This window comes from Acanthamoeba castellanii, assembly GCF_000313135.1.
Source record: "Acanthamoeba castellanii str. Neff unplaced genomic scaffold scf7180000083166, whole genome shotgun sequence".
Lineage (NCBI taxonomy): Eukaryota > Discosea > Longamoebia > Acanthamoebidae > Acanthamoeba > Acanthamoeba castellanii.
Window position 1 is genome coordinate 20369 of NW_004457604.1, and position 13230 is coordinate 33598.

The window sequence follows — 13230 nt, forward strand, 5'->3', positions numbered from 1 at the left end:
CCTTCCCCACGCTGCCCGTGCGTCCGCCGTTGTATGCGCCGTGGCACCAACGTTTCTTCTTTCGTGTCGTGCTTTGTGCACAGTGTGAAAGGCTGCAGCGTTACGGCTCGCTGGCGTCACCATGCAGAACCACTCCTCTCTCTCGTCCAGCAGCGCTGCCGTCGACGCCTCGCCTCCATCATCGGGCAAGAGCGGCGGCAACCCGGGCAACTTTTCGCCCGTGCCCACCGGCTCGAACGGCGCGATCCCGTCCGTGCCGCCCGTGCCCGGTGGCGTATCATCCAGCCCTCCGTCGTCCGCATTCACAACGGGCAGTCCCAGCGGCTCGGGCTCGTTCATCGCGGTGCCCCTGTCGAGCTCGGGCAGCGGCATCAGCGGGCAGCCGGCGCTGGCCAGCAGCTCGGCGGCGCACAAACGCGGCTCGTTCACCATGCTCGACTCCTCCACACAGAGCCCTTCCATGTACCGCGAGAAGGTCAAGAACCTTCAGGAGGTACGGCTGCGTGTGTGTGGCGTGTGTGTGTGTGTGTTGGTTCGCGCGTTGTGTCCACTCACGATGATCTGGTTCGCGCAGTCGAGCGAGCACTTGTGGAAGTACCTGCGGAAGATTGCCGACACCTCGCGCTCGCTGGCCGTGAGCGGCTCGGGTACCCCTGTCCATTTCCTTGTGTCAAGTTCCAATGCTCTCTCCCACTCACTCTCGCTTGCTCACCCTCTCCTACATCGTTGCCCGATCGATTTGGCCATCACCAGTCGGTGACGCGGTGCAGTTTGCGGACGAGCTGCTCGAGTTTGCCTTTGCCAGAAACGACCAAAAAGGTTCGGTTCAGCTTGTAAGCCACGCGCACGCGCTCGAACGTGGTCCTGACCCGGTGTGCACGTGTGCGTTGCTCGTTCCGTTCTTCAGAAGGGGGCATACTTTCGCAGAATCTCAAGAACATCGGCTCGGCCCTGAAAGATCTGGAGACCATGCGAAGCACCCTGGTATACGCCCAGTCTTCTTTCGCCCTGTCATCGCGCGGCGTGAACGAGGCCACTCTCGGCTTGTTGGTCTTACGGCACACGACCTCTTCCGGTGCTCGGGTGTATCTGCAGATGGAGCAGCTCGAGAATATCGTGACTATTCCGCTGGAGCAGTTCCTGCAGGTGGACATCAAGGGCGCGCTCGAGATGAAGAAGCGGCTGGTCAAGACGCGTGACCAGTACGAGGCTGCGCAGCTCAAATACGACCTCGTCCGCACTTCCAAGAAGAAGAAAGACCAGGCCGAGAAGTCCGAGAAGGTGCGTCACACGCACAACTCCTTGGACAAGGTTTCCCCCCTAATCATCTACTGTGGCGATCAGCTCGAGACGGAACTGGCCGAGTTGAAGAAGCTGTACGAGCTGACGAACATCAACTACGCAAACCGCCTGTCCAAGATCGACGCCAAGAAATCGTTCGAGGTGCGGTTTTGCTCCGCCGTTGTTCCTCGTGTGTGCGATGTTGCGACTCAAATGTGCCCTCGTCAGGTGTTGGAGCGACTGGGCACGTACATGTACGCCACCATGGCCTTCTTTCACCAGGGCTCGGATCTGCTCGCGGATCTCGAGCCGTCGCTGCGCGAGCTGATGATGACGCTCGACGAAGAGCGAACACTCTACCTCACCGAAACCCTCAAGCAGGACGTACGGCCGCCACCCCCTCTTTTGACCCGCAACCGCTCGGGCCCGTGTTTCAGTGTAGTCGATTACACTCACACGCACACCAACCGCACACGCGCGCTCACGCAGGCCGGCAAAAAGGCCCCTTTGATGCCTACGCTCGAAAAGCAGGGCTATCTTTTCGTCAGGATCCGCGGCAGGAGCGGCGGCATGCGCTGGAAAAGGTGCGTGGCCACACCCACGTGGAGTGAAAACACAGCTCTTGGTATTGGTTTAGTGCTTCAATAAGGCTTAACGTGTATGTGGTGTGGCCAGGCGGTGGTTTGTGGTGGCCGAGGGAGGATTTCACACGTACAGGAGCTGGAAGGAACTCAATCCCGTCAGCACGCACGACATGCTCCTCTCCACGGTTAAAACTTTGAGGTAAGGCTCCTCCCTCCTTCCGCAGAGTCGTGAGACGTCAATGTTCAATGCGATTCTGACCTGGACACACACACACACTAGCGAGAGTGAGCCGCCGCATAAGAATTTTGTGTTCAGTTTGATGTGGCCTAACAAGGAAGCGCTGCTGCTGCAAGCGGCTTCGGAGAAAGACAGAAGGTGCCGTCCTACCGCACTCACCACCCGATCGATTCTGTGTTTCGTATTTATTATTGACCTCGCCGCGACGCAGTGAGTGGATGGAAGTTTTGCTGAACGCGAGCGGCTATCGCTTGAAGCAGTCGCAGATCGCGAACACGCAGCAGCACACCAGCGCACTGACCACATGTACGCACGTTCGCTGCTCTTTCGCTTGTACCGCGCACATCCTGACCTGTCCCCCCCACACGCACTCAACAGTCCAGCGACCGTACGAACAACTGCGAGCTCTGTCAGAGGCGAACCGCTTCTGCGCCGATTGCAACCAGAAGGGTACTACCGCTGAGCCTGCTTGCACGACGACAACGTGCTGCGTGCGGCTAACCCTCCCCTTCCCCCCCCCGCATTTACACTCTTCGCGAAGATCCCGAGTGGTCTGCGGTCAACCTCGGCGCGCTTCTGTGCGAAGAGTGCGCGGGCGTGCACCGTGGCTTGGGCGTTCACATCTCGCGAGTCAAGTCGCTCGTTCTGGACAAGTGGGAGCCCGAATTGTTGATGGTGCGCTCATGCTCCTCCCTTCTCCTCGCGCTACCTCCCCCTCACATGTGCTCCATCCAATCCACTGACGCAATCACTGCCGTGCAGCTGATGAAATCCATCGGCAACGCCATGGCCAACAGCATCTGGGAGTTCAACGCGTCGCCCGCCCTCAAACCCAATGAGTCGTCTGATCGGTAATGGGCCGCACTTGTGCCATGCGTTGCGTTGTGTGCGTGTGTGCTATGCGCGCGCTTTGAATAACATATTAATACTATTATTCCTTCCTTTCCCCAGGGAAACACGAGAGCGCTACATCAAGGCCAAGTACGAGCTCCGTCGGTTCACGCACCGGCCCGAAATCAGCACACAGAAGCTGCAGGAGGTGCTTATCTCTCGGTCACGGCCATCGCACCTCATCCGCACGTGAGAGAGCTCACCACCACTTGTCCCCCTCCTACGTGTGTGTGACTGCAGCAATTGCTGGAGGCAGTGCTGGAGAGCGACGTGGTGCGGGTTTACCACCTCCTGGCACAGGGCGCATCGCTCGACTATCAGGACGCCAACAAAAAGTACGTTTTGGCCCTTCCCCTTCGTTCGTTCGTTCGTTGCTCCGCTCGAGAGTGCGCGCTGACGGTGGTGCGCGTGCTACTGCTGCTGGCCAGGTCGGTGCTCCATCACGCCGTGGAGGAGGACAAGACGAACCTCTTCTGCCTCGAATTGCTGGTGCAGTCGGGCGCCAAGGTACACCACTGGATCGTCGTGTCGTGTCGTGTCGTTGGTCGTGTCGTGAGTACCGTGTCGGGTCGGGTCGAAGTCTCACGCCCGCTCCCCGGTCGCCAGGTGAACATGGTCGACGACTTGGGTCGCTCGCCCCTCCACTACGCAGCCCTGCACGACCGCGCGTCCGTCGCCCGGTTGCTCATGAACAGAGGCGCCCAGGCCAGACTCAAAGACGCCGTACGGCATTCCTTCATTTTCATCAGATATTGTTTTATTTTTAATTCTTTTATTGTTTTATTGTTTTGTTATTATTTCTCACGCGCGCACCGTATAGGAGGGCAAGTCGCCGGAGGATTTGGCCAACGAGTTCCACTGTCGCAACTACCAGTCGCTGATGAACGACGAGTTCGAGGAGAAGCGCAAGCGCCGCACGGACCGGCTGTCGAGCAACAACCCGGTGGGGCGCGGCCACTTTGCGACGCCCAAGGCGGCCGACGCGGCGCCCACCAGGGCCTTTGAGCGCATGCGCACCATGACCCAGTCGCACGCCCAGTCGCAGTCGTTCACGTCGCTCCCCGCCAGCGACTACACGGCCCTCGCCCTTGCCACCGCGTCCGGCCGCTCTGGCGGCTTCGACGCCATGTACCACAGCCTCGACGAGGTGGCCCTGTCGTCGTCGCCCAAGCCCCAGCACCGCAGCGGCAGCAACATCGTTCACGGCAGCCCGGCCATGGCGACCGTCGCGGTGTCGCCGCAGACCGCGCCGAACTCTGCGACGCCCTCGGTGCCGTCCGGGCCGCCGCAGTCGCCGCGCTCGCTGTCGGCCTCGACGTCGTCGCTCGGCGCCGGCGGTGGGATTGTGTCGCCCGGCCGCGCCAAGCTGCTGGACCTCAAGCAGGCCCTGGCTCTCGAGATCGGCGAGGTCAACGAGCGACTCGAGCAGATGAAGTCGTCCACCGCCGGCGCCCGCGCCTCCGCGGTGCAGAGCGACGGCGGCGAGCAGCAGCAGCAGAAGCAGCCGCCCGTGGACCAACACAACGGCGAGCCGGACGCCGAGTCGGCGCTGCTCGCCAACAAGCTGCGCGTGGTCAAAATGCTTCTCTTCCACGAGTACCGCCCCAAGGAGAAAAAGGTAACTGCCCTTATGCGCGTGTCGTGCGATGTGTGTGTGTGATCGTGCGCGTGAGCGTGCGCGTGTGCGGTACGGCTGACGCTGAGTAGGAGCAGAGCATGGAGTTGAGCGAGGACCGGGAGACCGATTCGGAGGACACGACCGACCTGGCCACGGACGAGGACTTCGAGGACGACCGGGACTATGACGGCGCCGACACCAACGACGGCGACGAGAACGGCGACTCCAACGACGAAGACACCGGCGATGAAGACGACGGCGACGGCGACTCAGAGGACGACGACGGTGAAGCCGAAGGCGAAGGCGACGATGACGACACCGAAAGCGACCACGGCGGTACCACACGACAACAACATCAACCTACATAAGCTGCTTCCATATCTATATCTCCATCCCCATGCCCCTATGTATGTATATATTACATTGTGCTTTGTTATGTACGTAACTCTCCAGCACACAAGCTACCTATCCATCCATATCATACCACGCACGACACACGCACCACCGCACACGCACACTCCACACGACGCACGGGGGCCAATTTGTGGAATTTCCTTTCTTTTCTTCTTTTTTTCCTCTTGGCGCAGGCGACGCGGGTGGGAAGCGGGATCAAGGCAGCGGCTCCTTCGACGAGACCAAGACCGGCACGTCGAACAAGGCCGATCAGGGCACCCCGCAGCAGCAGCCGGCCAAGAAGCGGGGCAGCTGGCTGGCCTTCCGGTTGCCGCACAGGGACGATGACGGTCTGTCGTCGCCGGACCAGCTCAGCGCCGACGACGACAGCTCCCGCGGTAGCGGCAGCACGGCCGGCGTGATTGGGATGAGTCGGCTGACGCCCCGGGGCAACCTCAGCAGCAGCGGAGGCGCGGCCTCGTCTGTCGGCGGCGGCGGCGGCGACAACTGCGACCTTGACAAGAAGGGTCCCCGCGGCTTCAAGAGCCCGCGAGAGGCTCAGGCGTCGATTGGAGGGAGCAGCGACAGCCTCCAGCACCACCACCGGAGGGATGGTGGCGGAGGGCAGCGGCGGCACAAGAGCGACGAGAAGGACCGCCACGACTCAGACCATGAGAAGCCCAGAGACCGCACCCTCGCCAAGCGCCACAGCCAAGAGAAGGAAGAGGACAAGGTACGCGCCCCTTCACTGAACACGCACACGCACACGCACACGCACACGCGCACACTCCAGCTGACGGCGTCAGTAGGACGGGAAGACGCTGGGCCACAAGGTGAAGGGCTGGGCGTCGAGGAGGAGCAAGGGTGGGTCGACAAAGAGGCGGGAGTCAGAGGAGATCGTTTTCGTCAACCACAACCCCATACATAACTACATCAAGGTGCCGCCACGTTTTCACTCGCACAGCCCCAACCCTCTTTGACTGGCTTGTTGGCTTATCTGGTCCGTGTTTATGTGCCGGCGCCAGATCAACGCCAACGTGAAGGAGAAGGAGAACAGGGAGCGCGAGCTCGCCGAGTTGGTGAAGACGCCTCCCGGGCCTTGACGTGATGCGTGCGCACATGACATCGAAGAACAACACCAGTACTGGCGCAAGGCCCTAATTTCCTTCCTTTGCAGGCAAAAAAAACCTTTACCTCCGCTTCCACCTCGACCACTCGATTCTTGGGCTGCGCCGAACTTGCAGCAAAGCGAAAGCCCGGGCCTTCTCGCTTCGGCTAACACAAGAACCCAACTTTCTTTTTCGCCGCACGAACAATCAATCCCCCAACCGAAAATCAATAAAGCTCAGCTGTGCCATTTCTTTCTTCGCGAAAGAAAACAACCGAGAGCGAAGTGGTCATTCGCTCGGGCAGAGGACGGACACAAAAAGGGCACAGGCTGAGGAGTCCCACCATTCAACAACCGACAACCAGCGAGCCTCAGCACCTCCACTCTCCTCTCCACGAGTCCTTTACTTCCACACAGCAACCAACACACAATGGCAGGCATGATGCAAGCGATCAAGTGCGTGGTGGTCGGCGACGGTGCCGTCGGCAAGACCTGCCTCCTGATCTCCTACACGACCAACGCCTTCCCCGGCGAGTACATTCCTACGGTCTTCGACAACTACAGCGCCAACGTGATGGTCGATAACAAGGCCATCAACTTGGGGCTCTGGGACACGGCCGGTCAGGAGGACTACGATCGTCTCCGCCCGCTGTCTTACCCGCAGACCGACGTCTTCCTCATCTGCTTCTCCGTCACCTCGCCGCCGTCCTACGAAAACGCGCGCAACAAGTGGAACGCCGAGATCATGCACCACTGCCCGACCGCGCCCAAGCTGCTCATCGGCACCAAGACCGACCTGCGCAGCGATGCCGATACGATCACGCGGCTGGCCGACAAGCACATGCAGCCCATCCAGGCGGAGCAGGGCGAGCGGCTGGCCAAGGAGATCGGCGCCCACAAGTACGTAGAGTGCTCGGCCCGTACGCAGCAGGGCCTGAAGAACGTCTTCGACGAGGCCATCCGGGTCGTGCTCAACCCGCCTGTCCTCAAGAAGGAGAACAAGAAGGGGAAGTGCTCTCTCTTCTAACCTTTCGCAAGCTCCCTCACTGTAAATAAGTATCATTGTTTAAAAAATGAAAAAAGTCACAACATTCACGGCCATGTTTCTCTCTGCCGGCCACTAGCACCGGCACCGAGCCCTCCTCCCCCGCCAGACCGGCGTCGGGAACACCCGACACAATACGCATGTCCCCACCGGGTTGATGGTCTTGTCCTGACAACACACAGTTGACAGTGAGATCTAGTGCTTTGTTCCTGTGGTGGTTGGGCTGCAGTCCAGCTCTTGCATATATGTCCCATTTGCACCTGCACAAGCACGCATGACATGTGTATTGATTGAGCTTATCTCAGTTGCAGTTGGTTTCGAGCTTATCTCAGTTGCAGTTGTTGTTGCACTGGAACCGCCGCAAGCTTGGCGGCCATCAAAGTGGGATGAAAAGGCGAGCGCCGATTCCAGAACAGTGTCCGCATAAAATACTTCCTTGCCAACTTCCGCTTCTGGTCCTTCGCTTTTGTCTTGGTTTCGATTTTGTTGTTTTTCGAACGATCTTCCATCAGCCCATCCATTCCATTCCATAATGACTACCAAGACCACCTTCGGTATTAACGAGCTTCTCAGCGCTGAGCGCGAGGCTCAGGTGATCATCACCCAGGCCAGGAAGGGTGCGTAATTATTTTAATTCTTCATTCCATCCGTCTCTTTGCCCGCTGGGCCTTCATCATGAGCGGAAGCCTTGGATGATGTTTGAACGACGGAGGGGTGAGCGAAGCCGGAGGGCCAATTAATGGAAATGAGCCGCAAACGCTGACATTAGACGTTAAATTATAGAGAAGGACGCCAAGCGCAAGCAGGCTGAGGCTGAGGCTGCCAAGGAGATCGCCGCCTACAAGGCCGAGAGGGAGGCTCACTACAGGAAGTACGAGCAGGAGGTACGACACTGCCCTTTGCCTGAATGCTGCGCTTTGAATTTAATCATTTGCTTACAATTTTAATCTCTCAAATCCCAGCACGGCACGTCGTCGACGGACTACAACAAGACGCTCGACGAGAAGACCGTGCGCGACATCCAGCAGGTGCAGCGTGATGCTAAGGAGAACGAAGACACCGTTGTGGAGCTCCTCCTCAAGTCTGTCAAGGACGTTCACATTGCCTAAACAAAGCTCGTATCTCCTCCCCCTCCCTCTGCCATCTGTCGAAAATTTCTGTTCAAAAATACATTCCATCCACGTAAATTTTCACTCCATTGCACGTTCATCACACGGTGGATGGCTGTGGATCGGTAATGGGGAGTGTTCTGTACAAAGTCGAGAGATGGACACTATCCAGCTCGCAGCGTGTGGCCTTGGCCCGAGAACGGCTGAGCTCGACCAGTCGCGACTTCAGTCAGACCACGCACCAACACGAGAAGGCCATCAAGCAGAGCGCGCAAGGGGAGCGTACCACGAAGCCTGCGGAAGACGTGTTGGTGTTGGTGTTGGTGGTCGGCGCGCCCTGTGTCTGTGTTGATGTGGCCGACGATGACGATGAAGCAGAGTCGCCGCCGCCCACCATGCCGCGCATCGACGTGAGGAAGCCCGCAAAGCCGGCGCCTACGCCCGACGAAGAAGACGCCGCAGCCGCCTGGTGGGTGGGCAGCGTCTCCTCTCCTCCGCCCACACCGAACTGCGTGTTGGTGATGTAGCCGTCCTTCATCACCAGCCTGTTTCCGTAGCGCACACATGAGCGTGTTCGTGAGTTACGAACGCCAGTTGGATGTGCAGACGATCGAGCGCCGGTCGCGTATCAGTGTACCACTGGAGATAGGACGAAGATTCGATCTTGTTGATCGTTTCCGAGGGCAGCTTGAACAGCTCTAGCTTGCCCCACACGTCTGTGTCGTGTGCGTGTCGACGCGAGGTCGTGTACTGTTAGTCAAGAGTAGCCGGCGCGGTGAGGCTGACTGTCGGGGGGAGGGGGCGTACGGAGGTAGGCGACTAGGATGCCGGTGAGGTGGCCCAGGAAGGACACCTCGGGCATGAGGAACTGGAAGAGCACCAGCAGCACCCAGGGGTACCATTGCGCCGGCACCGACACGAACCCGAACAGACTGAACGACACACCGCACACACGCAACACGACACGCACGACACGACAAGACACGACACACGTCAGTGAACACGCACGCTGAAGCGTGTGGGTGGACGGGTGAAGGAGGAGGGGACCTCATGTTGTGCGACTGGTGCAGGTGGGAGCGCAGGACGAGGAAGGAGAAGAGGACGGACGAGAGGCCGATCGTGCACTGGTTCCAGGCGTCCGGGTAGGCGCCGGTCTTGTAGAGGACGAGCGAGAGGAAGGTGTTCATGAGCGACGACACCACCTGGAAGAGGACCACCAGGTAGCTGAAGGTGAACGAGCCCATCGCCCGCTCGAGCGATGGCGCCAAGGCCTGACGCACCCCCAGGCCCCTAGGGTCAGTATATACATGCGTGCAACGCTGGCGTGTGTCGTGCCGTGTTGTGTGTGTGCGGTGCGCACCTGGAAGGCAAGCATGTTCATTACGACGTGGAGGAAACCCACATGGAAGAAGCCCGCGGTCAACAGCCTGTAGACTACACAAACCAAAATCGAGTAAACAGATCAACATCTTATGCAAGAGCGGATGATGGAATAAGCTTCATCTTTAAAGCGGAGTGGAGACACGAGAGCATGACTCACCTTGGAACTGTTCGATGACGTTCGGCGGGAAGATGCAAACGGAGAAGTCATTCTGGCCAAAGATGAGGCCTACGATGTAAATGCCGCAACACAAGGCGGTGATGCTGCGGGTCGCCAGCGGCAGATGCAGGAGCCAATCCTGCAAACGCGTTCCCACGCTTGGGTGCGAGCCAGCACTCATCTTTGTTGTCTGTTATTTGATTTATTTTGTATTATTCTTTCATTTCTTCTTTATTATTTTTGCGAAGGGGCTCCTCTGCTTAGTGACGTGCCAGCCGTCGTTCCCACTCGCAGTCCTCTCTTCGACACTCTTCGTTGAACTCGCGCCACCTCCTCTCTGTAGCTTGGGCGGGCGATTCCCAAAGAAGAAGTTGTCCACTCCAGCCCAGAAGCGCTTGCTCAGCTTTCTGAGCCGGCTCTGAAGAATGTTGTGGCAAAGGGGCAACGCGCGGCGGGTCGCACGGGTTAGTCTTGGCCTTGGTGGCGCTCATCGTTGTGTTGGTGTTGGTGTTGGTGTTGGTGTTGGTGTTGGTGTTGGTGTTTTTGTGACTACACACTGGACTTTGAGCGCGGGAAAGCCAAACGGCACTCGTTTCGCAGGGAACAAAACAACGTTATGTGGCCATTCACTGGGCGACAGCGGGGGAGGCATCATGCTTGTGCTTTCGTAGTGAAAGTCGTGTCCTCAGCCGGCCTCCCTTCTTCTTCTTCTTCGTTTTCTTGTTCGAGTCCTCTTCCTGGCCACCACCTTGTTGATGCGTTTCCTCTTCACTGTCCTCATCACCTTCTTCTACGCTGCCGCTGCTGTCCTCTCGTGACGACGACGAGTGGCGTTGCTGTTGCTGCTCATGTTCGACGTTGTCAGCTTCTTCGTTGTCGTCGCGTGCGCCAAAGCTCAAGGAACTAAGCTTGGCCTTGATATCGGCGTAGAAGACCTCGTTTTCAGCGATGAGCTCCTCGTACTTGCTGCCCTCGATCTCCTGCGCGTGCTTCGCCATGGTTTACCCCGCGAGTCAAGGGAACACACACACAACAACACAACACACACACACACACACACACACAACGCACGCACGCACACGCTCACGACGGTACGGGGAGAAGGTGGAAAGGATATCGACCACATCTGGTAGGAGAGCACTTTGGTAGCCCAGTTGAGCAGGGTGTAGGGCATGTAGGCCAGCTTGGGGTCCACGTTGGTCATCATCACCAGCCTCGTCTGGTTCTCGCTGATCGGCTGAATCATCACTCTGAAGGCACGCATCAGCTCACCTGTGTCGCGCGCGCGTGCGGTCGTGTGTCGTGTCGTGTGCGGTCGTGTGCTAGCTTACCCAGTGAATTGTACGTCGGCGCGTACGTGGGACTTGACCGGAGGGATGAGGTGCGGCTCGATGTCACCCTCCCCGGCCGAACGAATCATGATCACTGCCCGATCCTCTTCCAAATTGTCCACGCCATAGCCGTACAGCAACTACCGGCAACACCCCACGTAAGCTGTGTGCGGTGTGTGCGGTGTGTGTGTGTGGCGGTAGCGTACGACGTCGCGCGAGGAGATGGGCCAGGGAAGGTGCGCCGAGAGGTACATCACCTTGCGGTATCGTGAGATCTGCTTCACCAGCCGCACCTCCTACAATACGTATTACATGTGGTATTTACCGATGAGCTGAAGAAGAAGAAGAAGAAGAAGAAGAAGAAGAAGAAGAGGGCAGGAGAGGACCTTGAGCAGTGGAATCCAGGAATCGTAGAGGGCGTGTTCGTTCATGATGGCCATCAGATTGAGCGCGGGGCTATCGACCACCCCTGCACGGTGACACAGAAACACATCGCTATGCGTCAGTGCTCGAGAGTGCGCATTGAACGCAGCTCTTTCGTTCGTACCCTGCATCTTGATCGAGTGCACCGGTGTGGACTTCTCGCCGCGGTAGAACACCTGCACGTTGCCGCCCTCGTGCTCGCCCACCAGCGTCCAGCCTACAACCAACCCAGCCGGCCACGTCAACGTGTGCGTCGCACATGTGTGTGCGCGTGTGCGTGTGTTTACCATCTTCGTTTCGCAGTTCGCGCATGAGCGCGCGGACCTCCTTCTTCTCCGTGGCGATGCGCTGGTGCTGCTCCCGGTTGGTCTCCATCTCGGCCTCGATCGCCTTCAGCTGCTCCAGCACCTCGGGCGGGTACGCGCCGCCCTGCGCGGCCGCGAGGTGGTGCTGCAGCGAGCTGTTCAGCTGCTTCACCACCCAGTAGGCCTGCCGCGAGCCACAAAACGTGGATTAGGAACCACAACAGGAGACGGCCGACAACGTTTGGGGGGAGGCTGAGTACGAGGAAGAGCTTGTCGTCTTGATGTTGGCTGCGGGCTTGGACGATGAGCGCCGGAAAAGATGCGATGAATTCATTCACATCATCAGAGATCGCGGCATCTTCTTTGCTCTTCCTTTGGCTCCTTTCCATCTTGTTCTTCGTGTGATTGTTCAACTGGCCGGTTTACCCAAGATCATCTAAACAAATCCAAAAATAAATAGGACATTTATCTGATATCAATAATTAGATAAAAACAACATGCCCTCCTCCATTCGAAATCGCACGGAATTTGCACTGTCGACACTGCGTGACGCAGTGGCACACGAACGACCTCACACAAGTGACATCATCATGGCCAGACCACCACGAACTTTATCAAATCAAGCAATTGAGCTGCAAGCCATCAGTTGATCAAGTTGTGGCCTATTTGTGATGCCACCCACCCAACATACACTTTGAGCCACTCACCTTCTGCACTGTCAGTCACCAAGTTGGTGTGATTTGTAACCTCAACAAAGTAGTGCAAGGCATGGTGATCATCAACACAACTATCATACAGGGCTTCTGGGCATCTGGACAACTTACTGCCACATCATGCTAAACTCATTGACATAGATGCCCTCCGATTGGGAGGAGGAAGCACAACATGGACCTCTACTCACCCAATGGGACGCGGGCTTTTAATCACATGAAGAGGCGCATCATGATGCCGTCGTAGTAGAGATCGTCGCTGATCTTGGTGTCCTTGTGGAGCACGGCCACCTGCTCGAACCCCACCTTGCGGTAGAGGCTGATCGCCGGCCTGTTGTCCTCGCGCACCATCAGGTACACGATCTCGATGCCCTGATGCCCGACGCTGCTCGCCTCGGCCTTGAGCTGGAGCGCGCGGTTCTCGGAGCGGACCCGCTCCAGGGTGAGCTGCAGCAGTTGGGTGCCCAGGCCTTGGCCTTGCGCGCCGGGAGCAAGACCCATCGTGAGATCTGGACATTTCCATCAGCTTCAGTGAGTGGACACGACACGACACGACACGACGCACGAACGCACGCACGCACCTGCGGTGTGTCCCTGGCGCGGCACCTTGGAGGGTGAGAGCCGCACGAAACCGACCAACCTCAGTTCCTGGCC

General features: G+C 58.3%; 6 protein-coding genes across 6 annotated transcripts; 3 read left to right on the forward strand and 3 right to left on the reverse strand.

Annotated features, from left to right (window-relative positions):
* Positions 1-121: 121 nt before the first annotated feature.
* On the forward strand, positions 122-6108 carry ACA1_007760 (PH domain containing protein; the record flags this gene model as incomplete). The annotated part of the gene is made up of 23 exons (XM_004347670.1): positions 122-493; positions 575-647; positions 754-833; positions 928-984; positions 1096-1281; positions 1345-1443; positions 1510-1665; positions 1771-1865; positions 1957-2064; positions 2182-2241; positions 2315-2409; positions 2482-2553; positions 2690-2778; positions 2866-2954; positions 3055-3142; positions 3235-3329; positions 3423-3501; positions 3601-3717; positions 3815-4612; positions 4702-4948; positions 5200-5738; positions 5815-5943; positions 6031-6108. 23 exons carry the CDS (start codon positions 122-124, stop codon positions 6106-6108), a joined length of 3801 nt encoding a protein of 1266 aa, XP_004347720.1.
* Positions 6109-6543: 435 nt separating this feature from the next.
* ACA1_007770 (GTPase cRac1B, putative) lies at positions 6544-7140 on the forward strand (the record flags this gene model as incomplete). Its single annotated transcript, XM_004347671.1, has 1 exon — positions 6544-7140. One exon carries the CDS (start codon positions 6544-6546, stop codon positions 7138-7140), a length of 597 nt encoding a protein of 198 aa, XP_004347721.1.
* A 550-nt stretch (positions 7141-7690) lies between these two features.
* ACA1_007780 (Vtype ATPase, G subunit) lies at positions 7691-8267 on the forward strand (the record flags this gene model as incomplete). Its single annotated transcript, XM_004347672.1, has 3 exons — positions 7691-7775; positions 7942-8042; positions 8121-8267. 3 exons carry the CDS (start codon positions 7691-7693, stop codon positions 8265-8267), a joined length of 333 nt encoding a protein of 110 aa, XP_004347722.1.
* A 164-nt stretch (positions 8268-8431) lies between these two features.
* Positions 8432-9988, reverse strand: ACA1_007790 (peptidase, S54 (rhomboid) subfamily protein; the record flags this gene model as incomplete). Its single annotated transcript, XM_004347673.1, has 7 exons — positions 8432-8470; positions 8554-8812; positions 8857-8983; positions 9075-9199; positions 9315-9538; positions 9628-9701; positions 9808-9988. The coding sequence occupies 7 exons, from the start codon at positions 9986-9988 to the stop codon at positions 8432-8434; spliced, it is 1029 nt and encodes a 342-aa protein (XP_004347723.1).
* Positions 9989-10433: 445 nt separating this feature from the next.
* Positions 10434-12255, reverse strand: ACA1_007800 (uncharacterized protein; the record flags this gene model as incomplete). The annotated part of the gene is made up of 8 exons (XM_004347674.1): positions 10434-10787; positions 10949-11044; positions 11165-11278; positions 11345-11413; positions 11525-11607; positions 11686-11778; positions 11849-12050; positions 12127-12255. The coding sequence occupies 8 exons, from the start codon at positions 12253-12255 to the stop codon at positions 10434-10436; spliced, it is 1140 nt and encodes a 379-aa protein (XP_004347724.1).
* A 508-nt stretch (positions 12256-12763) lies between these two features.
* ACA1_007810 (uncharacterized protein) lies at positions 12764-13093 on the reverse strand (the record flags this gene model as incomplete). Its single annotated transcript, XM_004347675.1, has 1 exon — positions 12764-13093. The coding sequence occupies one exon, from the start codon at positions 13091-13093 to the stop codon at positions 12764-12766; it is 330 nt and encodes a 109-aa protein (XP_004347725.1).
* Positions 13094-13230: the final 137 nt, after the last annotated feature.